The 18,587-nt window shown below is 35.3% G+C and overlaps 2 protein-coding genes across 3 annotated transcripts in view; one reads left to right on the forward strand and one right to left on the reverse strand.

Annotated features, from left to right (window-relative positions):
• The window catches only part of BAZ2B (bromodomain adjacent to zinc finger domain 2B), a 365,031-nt gene that overhangs the window by 267,457 nt on the left and 78,987 nt on the right, over positions 1-18,587 (reverse strand). Inside the window, exon 4 of one of the 2 annotated variants that reach the window (XM_057745056.1) lies at positions 12,808-13,171. The gene's annotated coding sequence lies outside the window, so the exon portion shown is untranslated. Of the gene's footprint in view, positions 1-12,071; positions 12,088-12,807; positions 13,172-18,587 lie in introns of those variants that run through there. The other variant, XM_057745059.1, reaches the window with a different exon arrangement.
• LOC130859252 (WAS/WASL-interacting protein family member 3-like) lies at positions 4,105-14,078 on the forward strand. The gene is made up of 2 exons (XM_057746518.1): positions 4,105-4,140; positions 11,785-14,078. Exons 1-2 carry the CDS (start codon positions 4,105-4,107, stop codon positions 12,631-12,633), a joined length of 885 nt encoding a protein of 294 aa, XP_057602501.1. The 3' UTR covers positions 12,634-14,078.

The raw sequence follows: 18,587 nt of genomic DNA on the forward strand, positions 1-18,587 counted from the left end.
GACTCTGTGCTTCCACTGCTGAAGGCCTGGGTTCAATCCCTGGTAGGGGAACTAAGATCCTGCAAATCATAGGGCACAGCCAAAAAAAATAAAATAAAATAAAAAATAAGGTACAGTTTTTTGCAATGCAATTGGCAAGGCCTAAAAAGAATGAATATACCCAATCCAATGAAAGTGTGATAAATAAGCAAAGTTATATATTGCCACTGAGATATAAAATCATATGATCCTTGCAAAAGCCAGATTCACAATACATATATTAAGAGCCTTAAAATGTACCTAGCCCTTGACCCAGCGACTGCATTTCTGGGAATTCGTGCTATGAAATAATGTCAAACAACAACAAATAAAAGCATTATGAATAAAAAATGTTCATTGAAGCATTATTTATAAAGGTAGAAAGGAAAGAATCTATTTGCACAACCATGTACTCCACCATTAGCACTCAACTGGGGCACAAAGGAAGAATCAGCTAATCTTGTGGGGAGGTAGAGGGTTAGGAAGATTTCACAAAAGTAACTCTTCAGAAGGATAGTAGAAAATAAGCAGATTCTGGGACTTCCCTGGTGGCACAGTGGTTAAGAATCCACCTGCCAAAGCAGGGGACACAGGTTCCATCCCTGGTCTAGGAAGATCCACATGCCATCGAGCAACTAAGCCTGAGAGCCCGAGAGCCACAACTACTGAGCCCACGTGCGTGGTACAACTACTAAAGCCCACGCACCTAGAGCCCATGCTCCGCAACAAGAGAAGCCACTGCAATGAGAAGCCCACGCACCACAAGGAAGAGTAGTCCCTGCTTGTCGCAACTAGAGAAAGCCTGTGTGCAGCAATGAAGACCCAACACAGCCAAAAAATAAATTAAAAAAGAAAAGAAAAGAAAATCAGCAGATTCTAACAAGCAAAAAGAGAGAAAATAATAACTGTCTACAGGGAATATCATATGCAAAATCATGGAGTCATGAAGGTCTACACTCAGGGATCCACAATATACGCTATGTCTCTAATATGTTTACAACATGCTGTCTCCTGTCTCCCAGTGGTTTTCAGAAAGTGACATTTGGCAGTGATATAAACACATACCGAGCTATAAACACAAATGCAAATGAAAAATATTAGGCTAACTGGATGTGATTATTCATCTATACATAACGTGATATACCAGGAGGGAAGGAGAGGGGTTTTACAAAACAGATGAGAATTTGTCTTAAGCTAAATTCATCATGAGATTGTATGGAGTATTAGAAAGAATATCTAACCACTCGCAAGTGTTAAGCCACAGCCAGTCTCTCTAGTTTTCACTTTCATCATCTGAAAAGGAGGAAATAAGCTTCCAACTACATAAAATTACTGTTATGGTCATATGAAATAAATTTAAATGTAAGGTAATACAATTTCTTACCTCCCCCAACTAGCTCAACCTCGTTTCCTTAAATTATGTACCTCACATCAATCCTCTGCCCATTTACATTGCTCTTAGTCTAGCCATTACTACCTAACACTGGAATTTCTGTAATAAATTACTGATCTTTCTTTTAATAGCCTCTTCTTTCTATACATTTAACAGAATTCTTCCAAATCTATCTTTCTAAAACAACTTTTTTCAATCCTGTCACACCTCTGCTTGAAAATCTATTAGGTAACCCAATCCCCTTTCTAACTTTATCTCCCATTGTTTTCAAAAAAATTTTAGTTAGGTAGGTTTCCCTCCATCCTCTCCTTTGTTCAGGTTGCTGTTCTAAGTTAAAATATTACTACTTCCTTCAAAGCCCAACTGAAGTTTCACTATCTCCCTGAATCCTTTTAATTCTAAAGCAATTTTTTTTTTACCATGCTGGGGACAGGAATACTTACACATATAAACTATCTCAAACCATGCAACCTTCATATACAGTAGAAACTCATCTTATTGGTGGATTGGGGAGTATGGTAAGTTCTATTCAGTAGACTGTACTAAAATATTAAAATCATTGTAAATCAACCATACTCCAATATTATTAAAATGTATATATATATGTAAAATATATATACATATCACTGACATGGACCACACTGGAGAGATTATACTGTCCCTCGTAAGTCCAACACAGCCAGTTTTACCACCAACATTAAAGCAGATGTCATTTATGTAATTGAGCTCCAGATACCGATAGCTAGCCTGCATTTATAAGCTATGATATACAAATAAAATTTATATTAAGACATAACAGCCACATTTAGTGTAAGATGCCACACTGTGAGAATTACTCAGGAACAGAGAACACTTGACATGTATCCCACTTGAAGCTTAAGTTCACTGAGTCAATGGCTATTGACATTGTTTTTCCTTTCCCACCCCAAATTTTTTTCCTGACATAAGTAACTGAATTTCTAATATAAAAATCACAAAAGATGAGACTTTATGTACATGCTTTCTATGTAAATTATTAAATCCTTCAGCATATTATGGACCATGCATTTTATTTCTGGGCACCTTGAATTGTTTCTAGTTATTAAAAAATAGATCCTGACCCAATTCTTGTTCTCACTTTAATGACCAATTATTTAACTAATCACTGCTGCCTAACACAGAACTATTAGTGTATCACAACAATACTAAACATGAGAAACTAATAAGTGACTGTTTCCATGGGTGGCTACAGGATCATTTTTCGCTCACTTGTGAAGCATTGAGATTACAAATACAGAAACAAACGTTCATTTTTACCTAGGCACATGTACTTAATTTAGTTGTCTCTTTGGACTTCAGCTGCAACATACCAAATGCTCCCTACTAAGAATAAAATATTTACAATAAATTGCCAAAAATGACCTATTCCACAAATGGTGTTGCACATTAAAATGAAAAGGGTCAAATTCAAGGTACTATGTCATAGAACACTTCATTTGAAACAAAAGCAAGGAAATTATAGTCACATTCTATTTAGCTCCTCCCCCCAGCATGCCTTGCTCCTACCCTCCCACTTCACACTTAGTACAAAAGCATTTACATGTTCTTTAAACCAATGTTTCTCTTTTATGAGTTTTGGCAAGTACATGTTTTTCTGGAGAGGGAAGGGGAAAGAGCTTTTACCTGACTGACCAAAGTCATCACATGTTCTCTTCCTGGACCAACTATCTTACTGTTTACACAGCCCTTCCCTAACCCTTCAACTTCCTACTTCAAATCCCCAAGGTATGATTGTAGATAAGTTATTTTCTCAACAAGCTGCTAAAAATATTAATAAGGACGCACAGGAATTTAATGCTAAGATATTTAGACCAGAATGAAGAAAATCTTGAAACTTTCCAACAGGACTCAATTACATAACACTGCCACACCCATTTAAAAGCCTTCTTTAAAATTGTCTCCTCTTTTTGTTGTTGTTACTGTCTACCCCCAACATTTCCTTTAGCTGTGCAGTACCCTTCTTTTAAAAACAGATTTGACCCACAACCTCTGCTTCTGTTGCCTTGCAGACCCTATTTCTTTCAGTCTGCTATGCTAACAACCCATTACAGGAGAAATACATTATCCTGTGACTTACAGGCTGCTCCCTGATTTTTTTCAGATGCACAAGATAGGCTTTGCTCCTTCTTATGTCATCGTAATGGTTTTTTGTTAACAATGACCCTTTTCCCAAGGAAGTACAGAGTTATGTTTCGACAACCATGTCATCATAGAAACCAGAAAAGATAATAAGTATGGCTTCTCTCTAAACTCATACTAGACAGCCTTCCATTTCTACTCACTTCCACATTTCATTTACTCAAAACTCATCAAGATAAGAAATTATTACATAAAAGTTTTAAGGTTTTCTTCTAACATGTCCCTTCAAGTAAATGTTCATCACAATATTGCAAATAAGGAAAATGAAATAAACTTCATTATCCTAGTACAGCAACAATGAAGGTAGAAAAGTCTAATCACTGAAAATTAAGACTGACTTTCTCATACACCCGTGTTTGAATTTTTTTTTTAATCTTTCCTTTTCATATTCTCTGTTCTTCATGGGATTTCTATTGTGAGTGAAAATTCAGGACTGATGTAATCTAAAATAAGGGCTTATACATTTTGTTGCTTTTTGTCCTTATGGATATTCCCATTACTGAAGTACAGCCAGTATGTCTGTCTTCATTCATCCAAAGGAACTAAAAGAAGTAAGTGTTCTTTGAGTCAGAGGCATCAAATCCCCTTGAAAGGCTAGTTAGTCACCACCAAATCTAAAAAAGGGAAACAGAGGTGATGTCCTCTTTGCTCAATGTTCTTACTAGGTATGACCGTGCATTAGGTTTCAAGAAAAAACATTCATAAAAGCATAGGAAAAGAATAAGGGAGAAGAGAGTGGTTCTGGTTAATCTTACATTAAACACAATATTTGAATAACTCTGACCAGAAAGGGCAGTTCTGTCAATTTTAACCTGGCTTCCACAAACAACAACCCTATCATTGAAATGGATGATTTGAAACTGATTAACCCGCCTTCTCCAGAGAAAGCCAAGCAATCAATTTTGAAAGTAATGGAGGAAAAGCAGGACCCCATAACAGTTTTTTTCCTTCTGGGGTGACCCCAAAAAGGCTCCACAACTACTCCAGGTGCCCAACAGACCTAGGTTGAATTAATTTCTTCGAGAGGGGGCTCAAGCTGTCCTATTTTAGCTGGATTCTTTCTTCCAGATCTCTGAATAGTGTTTATTCATTCTTCTAGGTCTAATTCAAAGCTGCCTAAACCAAAGAGCCTTTTCCAATGATTCCAAACAAAAGTCATCTCTCTCCTACTCTGAGCTTTCACAAACTTTATTTCAAAAGTATGCTTGAAGACAGCATTCAGTACAAACTTGATGAATGAAGGTAGCTGCCCTCCTTATCCCCTATTATTAGTATTAGAACAATAAAAGTGTTTCAAATACCTGTGATTCTCTTGTAGTTGTGGTTTTTGAGTCTAATTCAGTGTTCAAGTAATGGCTAAATTTTCTACTGTTTTGTCGGGTTACTAGTATTTTAAAAACTGAATCCATTATCTCACCTTTCTGTTTAAATATAATTATCTGTTATAATGAGAACCTGAAAAGGTAGACAAATAAAATTCTAAACTTACATTTTGGTGAAAATCTAAGGACTTCTCTCCATTTGATCTACCAAGAAGTGGGAGAGGAAGGGAAACCAGACTCATTTGAAATTTACTTCCTTTTATTTCCTTGGCTTATTCTGTGTTAAGACGGTGAAGAGCAGGGAAATAACTGAAAGGCCAATAGTCAAAAGGGAGAGGAAAAAAAGGGCATAGAATAATTCCCAAAATGACTAATATAACCGCAAATTATGGTTATATATATATTTACATATACAAAGTTATTATCCTATGGAATACAAAACTAAAACTTAACACATTGTCCTTTAATAACCTTTGAATTTATTATTTAGAAAAAAGTACAGCCTACTAGCAGCTAGATTAAATTTGGCCATATATTCTGTTATATTACCAACATATCCAGCCATTTGTGAAACCAAGAAAGAGTAAAATGCACTCTTAGGACTGGTACTCAACCTTGAAGTGCTGAAAGCTACTTCATCATCTAGTGTGGGGACAAACACATGCACGCACATGTGAATCTAACACTGTGCTCTGTGGAAAGCTTGATATAATCACCACCAGTGTAAATCACTCATGTATCCACTTATTTTAACATACACAAATCAAGGCAGAGCTCCCTGTGATTCCTACCAGGATATCTGAAATCACATTTAACATTTTCTCCTCCTAGTCTTCTCATTGAAAACTTGGGATATAGTGGTTTTCTCCTCTTTTTTCAGTCACTACTAGGCAGCACAACATGCAGGAAACTATTATAGCTGGACTAGCTTACACATCATTTCAATATTGTAACAGCACAGCTGTGCTTTACATTCCATAAGTGACCCAAAAAGCAGAAGAGACTCCTCATTAGATGCCTTCTAAAAATTATGAGTAGCTTTATAGTTTTAGGATTAGCATTATTCTAATCCAATTATCATGTCTTGTTGATTTTCCTTTCTATCTCGCCTCACATCACTCAAAACAAAAGTAATGTCACTTTACTACATATTACATGAAACTGTTTTACAGGCTAACTAATCACAGTTTGTGTTATTTCTTAAAACTATACCTAACTAGTGAAATATAATTAATAGTATTTTCATATCAAAGATAATTTGGTTATTCATCTATGGACAAAATCATAAAACACATATTCCAAAAATTACAATGGTTGTACAATCTAGGTTTGTCTGTTTGTTTTGGGCCAGCCAAGATAAGACATACAAGTAATACATTATTGACTTTTTACATTTCAAAGCTTCTTCATTTTATTCAGTATTTAGTTTAAATTAAATATTTAAAATTGGAGCTGTTCTATGTTGCAAACACAGCTAAAATGAAGAGCTTCTGTAGCAGCAGTGACCAGATTTTAAATGCAGGTAGATCAATAAAAAAAAAAAAAAAGAAATCCACCAAGCACAGGCTCCATGTGTGAGTGGAATGGTTTATAATAGCTTGCAAATGACTGTGTGATGCTGTAACCAGCTGTTCTTAAATTATGAATATGCAACCAATTCATGTTAAAGCCAAATCCCAGCACTATTTCTACAGAGAAATCCCAGTAGTTTTGCTTGTTCTACATGTTAGCTCTGTTAAGGATACAAATAGCAGTAAGCTTCTGAACAAATAGGACCAAACTATTGGCATTTCATGCACTGGGTCCATTATCACAGCAGGGGATGTCAATCATTGGTACATTCCTATAACAGCTCAGGCAATATGACAATGATCTCGTAGGAAAAAAAATCAAAATCTCTACAGCATACTCAAAGTCCTTCTGACAACCTAATGCTTTCTTACTTCAGCCAATCAGATTGTCAGACCTGACCTACTAGAAGACTTGCATCAAGCTTGAAACATTTAAAAACATCAATCATAAAAACAAAGACAGGACATTGAATTATACAGTATTAACCTCCAGGGTTTGCATACAAAGACCTTAGATTTATTTATGTCCCAGCGAGTTAAGAGCTTCAGGACACCGTTCTTTACACCAAACTGACTGCCAATTTGATGAACCTCTCTGCCCTCAGCAGGAGTGCACCGTCTTTGATTAATGAGTGCATGCTTGTGGAAAAGTGTTAAGAGGAGAAAACAGAGGAAACCCACAAAATTATGTCTACACATAGCTAAAGCACAATAATTATCTGCAAACGCTCCTTTTTCCTTACATATACATGCACACATGTACATACATGAAGTTAGTAAAGGTTCTGATCTATGTATTATCTTCATTATTAATATTATTTCTAACATTTAATTTTTATCTGAAAGGCATTAAAAACCAAAGTACAAGCCAAATGTCATAAATTATAAAAACAACTTTTTAAAGAATTTTATTTTTAAAAACAAAAACACCTTATCTTACATAGTAAATTTTTAAATATGTGGGATTAAAAACTATTTCCATTTACCTCATTCTTGTAAGAGCTATTCATTTAAAAAGCTCAAAAAAAAAAAAACTCAATGTTTAACTTAAAATATCAGGTTTCAAATATTTTACATCTCAAACTATATTATGACTTGCCACAAATCACAGAGCATTCAAAACACATTTAAGTCATGTAAATTCATTTTTAGTTTAAGCTCCATATGTAACTGTAAATTAATCAAATATATTTATTGCTCATAATTCCAAAGTTAATAGAGTCAACAGAAAAATTTATGGATAAAAGTTTAAACTTTTTATGACTCTTCTGTTTAGAAAGAAACCCAATGTGGAAAAATTCCTACTTAAATTATGGGATGCTTATTTGCACTACAATTAAAATTATGTCATCTCTAAAAATGAGCTAAGCATTGAGACTCCTTTCAAAAGAAGTCCACATTTAATATACAACTTAATTTACCATTTAGTTTATATAAATATCTGCCATGACACAACTATTTTATGAGTAAATATATTTCTCAAAAATTGAATCACAGGTTAAGGTATAGGATAATTTTAAGAAACTACATGGAGATTATATTAAAAGGTTATATAAAAGCATTATTACCTGAATATAAATTTTACTTTAGTTTCAGTAATGTGTGATCTATTTAAAAGAAAAGCATGTTCATAAACTTATGATTTCAGGAAATTATTATTCTGGAATCACTCAGCAGTTTATTCTAAGTGCTTACATTTGTTTATATTGTATAAGAAGTCCTTTTAATGGAATTTAAGTCAGCAAATCATCTAATCATCAATTTCACATTTTAAGAATTTCTTTTAAAGGCAAACTATTTTAAGTATGTTATAAATGTCATGCTCTTCAAAAAACTGTTAGTGTACTTAAAGATTTTAAATTAAAAATCAATAAATATTACAACTAGAAAAATACCTAACAGTGATAACATCATCCTTCAACTTATCATCCTTGCTTTTTTACACAAACTTTTTTAAGTGTGTTTTTTTCTGTTGAGCTTATCACTCTTTATTCTCCCTCTTTCCTATCTCCTTTCCCATCAAAAAAAAAAAAAGGGTGGGCAAGTAATTAGAAAGTAGAAAACCCTTCGGCACAGTATGATAGTTGAAGCAACCAATAAAAGTTACTAGTACAATAAAAATATAATTTCAAATTTTAAAATCATTAAATGACTACTGGTCAATTATTTATTTAATGATATTTTACCTCCTTATAAAGAAAATTAAACCCCAAACTGCCCTTTCCCTCAATAATTCTTTTCTCTTCTGATTATCTTCTGCAACAAAAGTTTAAAGAAATGCTTAATCAAACAAGTCAACATTTATTAAATAAAACACAATATTTTAAAAACCTTATGATATAAAACATTTAATTAAATATAATCAAAAACTTCTTAAAATACCTCATGAGGTAATTTAATTAATCCCTCAGAATATCAAGTTTATTAAAAATCATTAAACCTTAATGATATACTTTCATCTAGGGGTCAAAATCACCACATTACTTTATGCTAAACCATGTCTTCTTTTGGTAGTTCTAGCAAGGACTAGGTCAAAACCTCAGAAACTACAACTTAAAATCTTTCTTTGAGAAATCTTTAAACCTAAAAGTGATCAAGTTCTACCATACTTTCACTAATTCATGGAGATAAGACAAAAAACTGAACTTTTCATGCAACTGTGATATCCTACATCTTGTATAGTAACACAAAAGTAGCAACAAAGACATTAACAATTGCAGTTCAAGCTGGGAGTGACTGTTCTGTTTCAATTCAATGACACCACTAATGGCTTCTTAGCAGCTCCATGAAATCAACCAGCTGTCAAGTTGATGCATCAGAAGGAACAGTTATGCACTCCCATAAGAAAAAGCAACACATCAGGATGTTTGGCAAAACATCTGCTCCTTTACACTGCAGTTCTATAATAAACATGCAAACAAAGAAATGGGAGAAAGGGCAACAGAATTAAAATTCCAAGGTTTCTATTACAGTCTCATATGCATTTTAAATAAATGGCTTATAAAAATAAAAACAAATTCTGCCAAGTTGAATACTTTATTTTAAATCTTTTGAAAATACAAAATATAATTACCCAGATTCTTCTAGAAAAGCAAAGCCTACATACAACTCTTTCCATTTTTTAAATTGAGAGTAAACTATAGTTACCAAGTAAAACCTTATTATGTTACGTACAAAACTCAAAAATTAATACTAAAATATATCCTTTCATTTAATACGGATTTAGTAACTTATGCCAACAGTATTCTAATAAATGCATTTCTGAGACTTAACGGTCTAAAAATATTTTTCAGTAGTGTTTGAAAGAGTAAATGCTGCTACACAGTTCAGCCCTAGTTTAACATATAATAACAATAAATTCACTATTCTGTGTATTTCAAAATATGTATCTATTCCTGCTTCCCTCCAAACCATTATGTGAGTATAACAATATTAAGTTCTTACAAATAACTTGCTATTTTAAAGCATACAATTTCATTTTCTAAAAAAAAAACCAAAAACTGTTGTCATCACAGGCTTAAAATAATTTTATATTCAACCATTCATTTCAAACATTTGCAAAATCTTACTTTTTTCTATCTGAAACTTACAAGTGCCTCAATGTGTCTAAGTTATTGATTATGCAGCACAGTGACAATATGTACAGTGTTTACAATAGGTGTGAGACATCAAATGTACTTAACTACCATTTTCTTAAACTGCTTATCCTCTGTTGCTTGCCATTTATAATCTGCCAAATCTTCTAGTCCTTTGTTGCATGTATAATTTAGAACCATCTGTTCTATGTGCTTTTAACTATTTAAACATTTTCACCTACCTACAATTCACATAAATGGCAGACTCAATTCAGTCAAGCTTTCTATATAGCGTTTTATATAAAGCAAATTCCTGAATAAATAGCATAGCAGATAACACCAAATAAGACTGCTACAGAGATAAAAACATACCACATACAACATAAGTTTTTATGTGTTACACAAACCTTTTCAATGCACTCAGAATTGTTTCTATTAGCTTTTTCTGAGTTAATTGTAGTCAATGTTTTTCCCCAAGCCAGAAGACAAAGAGAATGCAAATTAAATACAGACAGTTTCATGTCCTTGTTAGAACAGAAGTAAATATGCTGACTGAAAATGACTACAGGAGACAGAATTCCACTTTCCCATTCAATTTACAGTGCCTCTTATTTATATACCAGTCAGTGTATCATTAAGTTTGATCATGTGACCAACCGAACTTTAGTGAGGTGAAAAACTATTTTAGACAAGCAAATTAAAACAACGCCAGTTTTTATTGTTTATCTTTTCATAATGATTGACAAAGAGCATACAGCTTGAGATTATTAAATATACTTTAAAATCAATTCTGCTAGCTACATTTTCACCAATCGTTTTACTTAATATGTGCTACTAAACTTTGAAAGTATCCAGTACCTGCAGGTATTTTTAATAGTTGTGTCTTTTCAAAATATAAAGACATATGTAAAAATCAGAACAATTAATTACAGACAGGGATCTAGGTCACCTAAAATAAGTATACGTAAATATTAACCAAACTGATTAAAGAAAAATCCACAGAAACGAGTGGAGTAAATAAGAAAGGAAACATGCTGATTAAAAATAACATTCAAATCCTTTAAAGAATAAAAAACATGTAGACAAAAGCTAAGCGAACACCAGAGGACACTACAAAAGTTTCCACCATTTTTTTTGCACATAATTTTCCACCTGTTACCAAAACATAAAATGTGCAAACACTGAGGCCTCATTTTGAGGGAACACAAAAATAAGCAGCACAGCTTATCATTAACCTGTAAGTTACATGGTCCTTTACACGGTCGCTTAAAACAGGGAAAAAATTAAGAGAAAAAATTTACTCCTGGGAAAATTTCCCCATAAAGTTTACATGACGTCACTGGGCCCCCTGAACATTCCCTAAACTTTGAGTCTTACCCAGACACACTTTTTGACTTGCTAAGGCTTCTTTCCATTCCTTAAAAAAGGAAAGGGAAAAGAAAAAGAAAAAAAAAGAGGGACTTGGGAATAAAAATTGCCCAAGATGGCGAAACGCTTGTTGTTTAGAGGGCAGGGGAAAAAATGGAGGATATTGTAATATACACAAAGGGATAAATTTCAACAACTCGGCCAAGGACTGCAGCTGCTTCTCTCTTTATAAGGAAGCAACACACAAAAGATAAATACAGAGGGAGAGGAAAGAAGGGAAAATCTCCCCAACAGCAGGGCCAGCTCTGACTCTCCAAACACTTCCTTCCTTTCCCAAGTCCCAATTCTGGGGTTCGCAGAACTATTTTAAGAGGAGAGAAGCCGCCAAAAGGAAGGGGGGGGGGAGGGGGAGCAACAAGAAGATTAAAAGAGCGAACAAGAGTTGCGAGCAGGAGGCAGCTCCCGGGCAAGAACTGCTAGGAGACAGACATTACAGTAGGAGAAGCTATGCTCCTCTAACCCTCTGCGCACTGAAACAGACCTTCCCAGGTATCCAGATCCTTCCCCAGTCCCACCTGCCCCCACTCCCCCCCCCCCCCCCCCCCCAGCTCACTTTCTGTAAACTCCTGAGCTCCAAGCTACTAACCGAGAGCGAGCAAGAGAGGCCCGAGTTGGGGGTGGGGGTGGCAGGAGCAGCTGATCAGTCCTACAAGGAAGAGGGGGCGGAGGCAAAAAAGGGCAGCAGTAGGCGGACGGGGGGGGACGGGGGGGGTATCTTGAAACTACCCCGGCGGGGCTGGGGGGAGCAGCGGATATTCCCGGGTAGGAACGGCGACCGCAGCAGTGCCAGAGGTTGTTTTTTTTTGAGAAGCCAAACTGCTGGCGGCGACCGGAGCGCTGGAAGCCGCAGGAAGGAAGGACACGCGAAGCCCGGGCGGCCGAGCGGGGCGGCCGGCACAAAGGAGGCGGACGCGCCGCGGCCGCGTCTGCCCGCGCCGGCGGAGGCACGGCCCGCGGCCCTGCTGGACCGAAGTCCCGCACTGGCAGCTAGGAATAAAGTTTACGTTCTCCTGAGACCGCACCCCCCACCTCCCACCCGGGACCGCGCATCTCCGCGTCCTCCTCCCCCAAACTGCACTCGGGACCCCGAGCACCACCCCAGCCTTCCAGCCAGCACAACAAAGAGACACACCGACCGGCGAGGGTAAACAGCCGCGGCGGGGCGAGCAGGGCGGGCAGGGCGAGCGCTTCGAGAGAAGCGACTCCGGAGCCTAACCCGCTCTCGGGAGCGTACGTTCTCCTTTTCGGTTTCAACCGGCTTTACAATATTTGGAATTTTCATCTTCACCCGCACCCCTCACACCCGAGGATTTGAAACTCACCTTTACTTTCGAACTGAGAGTTGCGGTGGATGGGATTTTTGCCTTCCCCAGATGGTTGAAGGTTACGATTTTTGTTTTTGGAAACCCCACCACCTCCTTATTTCTGTTATTATTTTTGCAAGAAAAGTCTAAAGAGAGTTGGAGTGGAGGTGAGATTTGTGCTCGGGAAAGCCGTGGACGCCCTCCTTCTCCGTCTTCCGCCTCTCTCTCTCTGATTAGTTCCTATCCAGCAGCAGATTGAAGCAGGAGATGATTCTTCTCAAGGTTTGTTCAGCAGCTTCACTTCTAGGCGAAGGCTTCATGAACCAAGTGACGTCAACCAACAAGGCTTCTCTCTCTCTCCTCTCTCTAACAATGAAAGTTGCTGTTAACAAGGGAAAAAAGAGAGAGAATTGTTTATACCATTTCGGTTCCAATAATAAATGACCTATCAGATCCTAAAGTAGCCAAGGGAGGGAGGGGGTTGCTTCTTCCTCCCAAGAATCCTGTAGCTTTGAGTTTGCACCGATCCTTGTCCCAGAAAAAAGTTAAGGAACTCAAACGTTTTGTTTTGCTTTTAAAAGTAGAGAAGAAAGAAAATAGGATTGAAAACGTAATTTAAAAAAAAGTACACTGGCGAATAGGGAACATAGATTAACCATTTCCACCTAAACTTTATTGTCTGTAAACTCAGAATATGGTTAAAGTCTAAAAGCCAAATAATGTAAAATGCCAAAAATTCGTGGATGTTTAGAACTCAAAATAAAAAGCAGGACGCAAAATGGTCCCGGGATAAAACGCTGCTGCCCTAACACGGGCAAGTTAAGCTGCTGTAATGTTTATGCATTGAGTTAAAATTTAAATAAAACAGTAAAATAGTAAATCGTTTTAAAGTTATAAGTTAAAACTGTAAAAGGTAACCTCAATAGTTTTTTCCCCTGAACTTCTGAGGGCAAAAAAAAAGGGGGGAGGATAGCTAATTGTAGGAATTAGAACACTTAAAAAATCAAGTTAAGACTGGGTAGCCCATTGCTCCATTTTTAAATTACACACACGAGGTATGCTATTTGTTTGCCTCCAGAATTTCTTCCAACTTCTTATTTTTTACCCTTCCATTTTCCCCCACCAGTTTCAACATCCTGAAACCAATAAACTAAAGGTGAAGTACACCCAATTCCCTCCTACAGCACACCACCCCGCAGCTTCCTAAAAATGATTTTTTTAAAAAAGGCCTTAACCTTGGTAACGCTTTATTACCCAAGAAGATAAATAATTAAAATTTTTTTCATTGAGATGGTGTTTTTCCCCTGGGCCACATTAAAGTCTCAAAAGTTCATATAATGAAAAATTGCATAACTTAATTTTCAGGATGAAGAGCAAGTGAAAGGCAAGCTATAGAAAAATAATTTGACCATATATGTATATTTTGTACATGCATATGTGGATAAATGTATCTTAAAAGATGCTATTGTTTTATGTTTCCTCTTCAGCCACTGGCTGTGATTTTAATTGTGCTGGAGGATCTTCATTAGTATTAACACATGGGGAGATTTCACAAAGCTGCTTCATTAGGAAAAAAAAAAAAGCTTGGCAGACTAGGTCTTTTTGCATGCACTGAGAATGTCAGCCTTACCTCGGTCATTTGTAACATAATAAGTGCAAGTACAATGATTGCAATGCAGGAGCACTGGGGGAAGGGCAGAAATACTGCCTGTCTAATAAGGATATCTGAAAAGAAGGCTGCTCATTACATAGTAAAATGTATGCTAAAAATTAGTGAAGATGATGTCTCAGGAGACTGATGCTAAATAAATTAATGTGCTGATATGTTTTTAATTATTATTTTTGTAGTAGTTTATTTCATTCTCAGGATTCACATTGAGCAGCAAAGCTGTGCTAGCACTTATTGATTTTTTTCCCCTGTCACATTCCCGGAATACAGATTTTAATCATTTCACTACACCACACTCAGTAATTTCATTAAAAACTGGAACCTTCCATCCCCAGAAAAGCATTTAATTTCAATGACATACAATTTCGGCCTTAGCAGAAAACTGTCTCTACAGTAAAAGCTGGCCTAAGGTTCAAATGCATAATTTAATCCTGAGTTTTCCATGCTCTGCATTCCTTTGAAGCTATAATTTGAGTAACTAGCTAATAACTGTAATAAGGATAATAATTTCCTTATAATATATTATTAACTCATATTTAATTAACTCAGAGGCCAAGCTCTGTACATGTATGACTGGGTCAACAGCTCCACAATATCAAAAATTTACTAATAATGTTACAGAAGAAAAATATGGATTACAATATGTGTGGAAAGCTAGCATTTATATATTACTTTAGCAAAGTAACGTGAAAAAGTTCATGCATTTTATATAATAGTGATCATTACTCAAAACAGTATTTTAAAATATTTAGAAGTAAACAAGACAATTCTCTGATATTTCTATATGTAAATAAAGTATTTTAATATTAACATTTCAACAATCTATTTCTGACATTTTCTCATGTCTAGCATTACTGTTGAAAATATTCAATTTTGAAAGGATAAAAAGAAACAGCTAGATTCAAATTGTCTCAATTTTGATAAAGAATTCTCTTAAAACATTTCTCTTGAAATAAGGTTAAATAGCACACTTGAATACCTTAGATAACTAAGGATGTATCTTCTACTTAAATACTTTAAACAGTATACTGTAAAGCATAGTTCAATTTTTGGTTCCAATAATATTTTCAAATAATACTGGGTTTGAAGATGGCACATTGGTTTTCCAAACAATAAGTTTCATAAGAATATGTACTTTACATTGCCTAGTTTTTAGAGAAAAAAACCTGTGGGGGAAACTATTTAAGAAAACTAATTTAGTAATTTAAAGTTTGGATATATGCCTAATCGATAGAAAAAAATGGTACACAGAAAATGAAAGTGATTAACTTACAGAAAAATTCACATTAAAAATTCTTATCATTCCCCTGGGTGACTTTAGAACCATAGTTCAAAAAAAATTTTAAAGAGAGTGTGTCTGTGTGTGTGTGTATATATAAATTTCAAATTGAAGCTACATATAACAAAGTTGTCTTTTCCTTGGTTGAATGATGAAGTAACTTAAAACAAGACTTAGTGTCATCAAAGGATAGAATAAAGGATAAATGGTGACAACGAAGAACTTGATTTTGGTGTCTTTAAAATATTTAAAAACTATATTTTTATTATCATCAAGGGCTCTTTACATAGTTCAAAAAATATTTTTGCAACATTCTTAAAAGATGAAATACAGTTAAATGAAAATCAATAATTAATAAAGTAGCTGACAAATGAAAAACTCACACAGATATCTAAAATTCATAAAATGAAATTCTATATTTCAATAAAAAAGCTTCAATTTTTATATAAAAATTATCTTTAAAATAATTTATTTAAAATATATTAATTATCCAATTTAATCTATACCTTTAATACTGATTTTTAAAAATAATGATACACTAAAAATTTTAAACTAGATTACTCCAGGATTTGATATCCACTTTACTAAGAAGTTGTGCTTAAATTGTTTTTTAATATGATTCCTCCCTTCTTCCATGTTATCACATTTGATCATATCAGAAGATGACAATATAGTCATAGAGTTGGGGGGGGGGAAGAGAAAATAATTACAAGTTTTAAAATATTTGGCTCCCATAGCACCTGGTCTTCTACTCAAGGTCATCATCTAAATTAATACTTGATCATGTACAGAACTGTAAAAGAATTTAATGATCAAATAGATCTTTTCCAATATAACTGATAATTATTTCTGAAATTCTATGTGATATATACTTAAACTAATTACTCATACCAGTAAATGTAACTAAATTATAATACCATAAACTAATTATTCCACCACTACAGACTAAATTGTTGCACTTTCTTCTATAAAGCATCATGTATTTTTAGGACCAAGACAGGACTTTTTAAACAGATATAAAGATGAACGGGTATCTAATTTACTACTGTAGGTATTGTACATGGACCTTCAAAGAGTAAGGAATTGCCATGTACAGAGAACAAAGTCTAAGCTGACTACAAACTACAAAAAGCCAAAGGAACGAGAGATCTTAATAGTAGAACAAGCTGGCCACTGTCATGTCTTGTTTCTGTTTCAATCAGTACAGACTAATGAAGCTTTATTTGTTTTCATTCACTGAACAAACATTCAAGTGCTTGCTGTATGCTATGCACTCTGCTAGAGGCTGGAAAAACATGAAAGGCTCACTCACATTCTGGTTGATGTTGAAAGTGTGAAATTCCTGGGAGATTAGAGGCTCACAAAAATCACATTATAAAGATACAAATAATAAAGTTTTGCGAGAATAACGAGGATGGGGCAACTTAATTCCAACTGAGAGTCTACAAAAAGCTTTATCAAAGAAATGCCATTTGAACTGCATCCCAAATACTGAGAGTTTACCAGGCAAGGAAGGTGGGAGCAGATTCTAAGTGAAAGAAACCATAAATTTAAATACAAAGAGTTACTAGGTCTTAAGTCCATCCACTAGTGAGAAATTCAGTGTAACAGGAATACTCAGTGTGATGTGTGGAATAACAGAAACTAAGGAGGAAAAGGAGGCTGGGACCTGACAGTGAAAGGCCTTATATACCAAGGTTGAATTTATCCTGAGAGCCAACAAAGGTCAACAATGAAGTGACATGATCAACCTTATTTTTAGGGAAAAATAACTATCCAGGCAGTGCAGATGATAGACTGTAATATGAAGAGATTGCTTAACAGTCCATGAGAAAAGGGGTAAAAGACAGTGGTACTGGAGTTTAAAGTCTGACATTTTTGAGGTAAAATGTGGATTTTATGACCAACTGAAAACAGAGTTCAAGGAAAAGAAGACTAAACGAAAACTCGAGAGATTTCTGGCTTAGGGAACTGGATAAATGCTACCGTCACTTAGTAAGGTCCAGAATACGTAAGGGAAAACAAATCGTAAGGTAGTCTGGAATTAGAACTTGAATTTATGCTCCATAGGGTTGTTTTTTGTTTCTTTTTTGTTTTGTTTTGCCATGCTGCATGGCATATGGGATCCTAGTTCTCTGAACAGGGATTGAACCTGCACCCCCTGCACTGGAAGTACACAGTCTTAACCACTGTTCCGCCAGGGAAGTCCTTATAGGTCATTTTTAAATGGGATTATTAAAATCAACTGGACAGCTTTTTCAAAATGTACATACTCAGGCCCAATATCTAGAGATTCACTAGGTCTGGGGTGGGGGCCAAGTATTTACTTTTTTTTTTAAACTCTGATGGTGCTTCTAATAAACACTGCTGATTAAAAACGCTGTTATGGGACTTCCCTGGTGGTCCAGTGGTTAAGACTTCATCCTTCCACTACAGAGCTCACGGGTTTGATCCCTGGTCAGCGTACTAAGATCCCCGCCCCCCCCCCCCAAAAAAAAGAACACTGTTATGAGCACAAGTTGATTATAAAATTCATTTGGAATTAAAAAAAAAACAAGAAAGGCCTAGAAAACCCTGAAAAAGAACATCAGGAGTATAGGGAGGGTGTAATGTCAGATATTAAAATATGCTATAAAGGCTTAATAATTTAACAGTGGCATTGGTACGTGAAAAAAAGACCAATAAACACAACAGAAATTTGAGAAATTATCCAAATGCATATGGAAATTTAACACAGATACAAGTTATATCTCAAAGCAGTAAGGAAGAGATGGACTTTTTCATAAGTGCTGTTGGGATAACTGGATAGTCATAGGGAAAAAGATGAATTTGGATCTGTTCCAAGAATAA

Source organism: Hippopotamus amphibius, chromosome 8 (assembly GCF_030028045.1).
Source record: "Hippopotamus amphibius kiboko isolate mHipAmp2 chromosome 8, mHipAmp2.hap2, whole genome shotgun sequence".
Lineage (NCBI taxonomy): Eukaryota > Metazoa > Chordata > Mammalia > Artiodactyla > Hippopotamidae > Hippopotamus > Hippopotamus amphibius.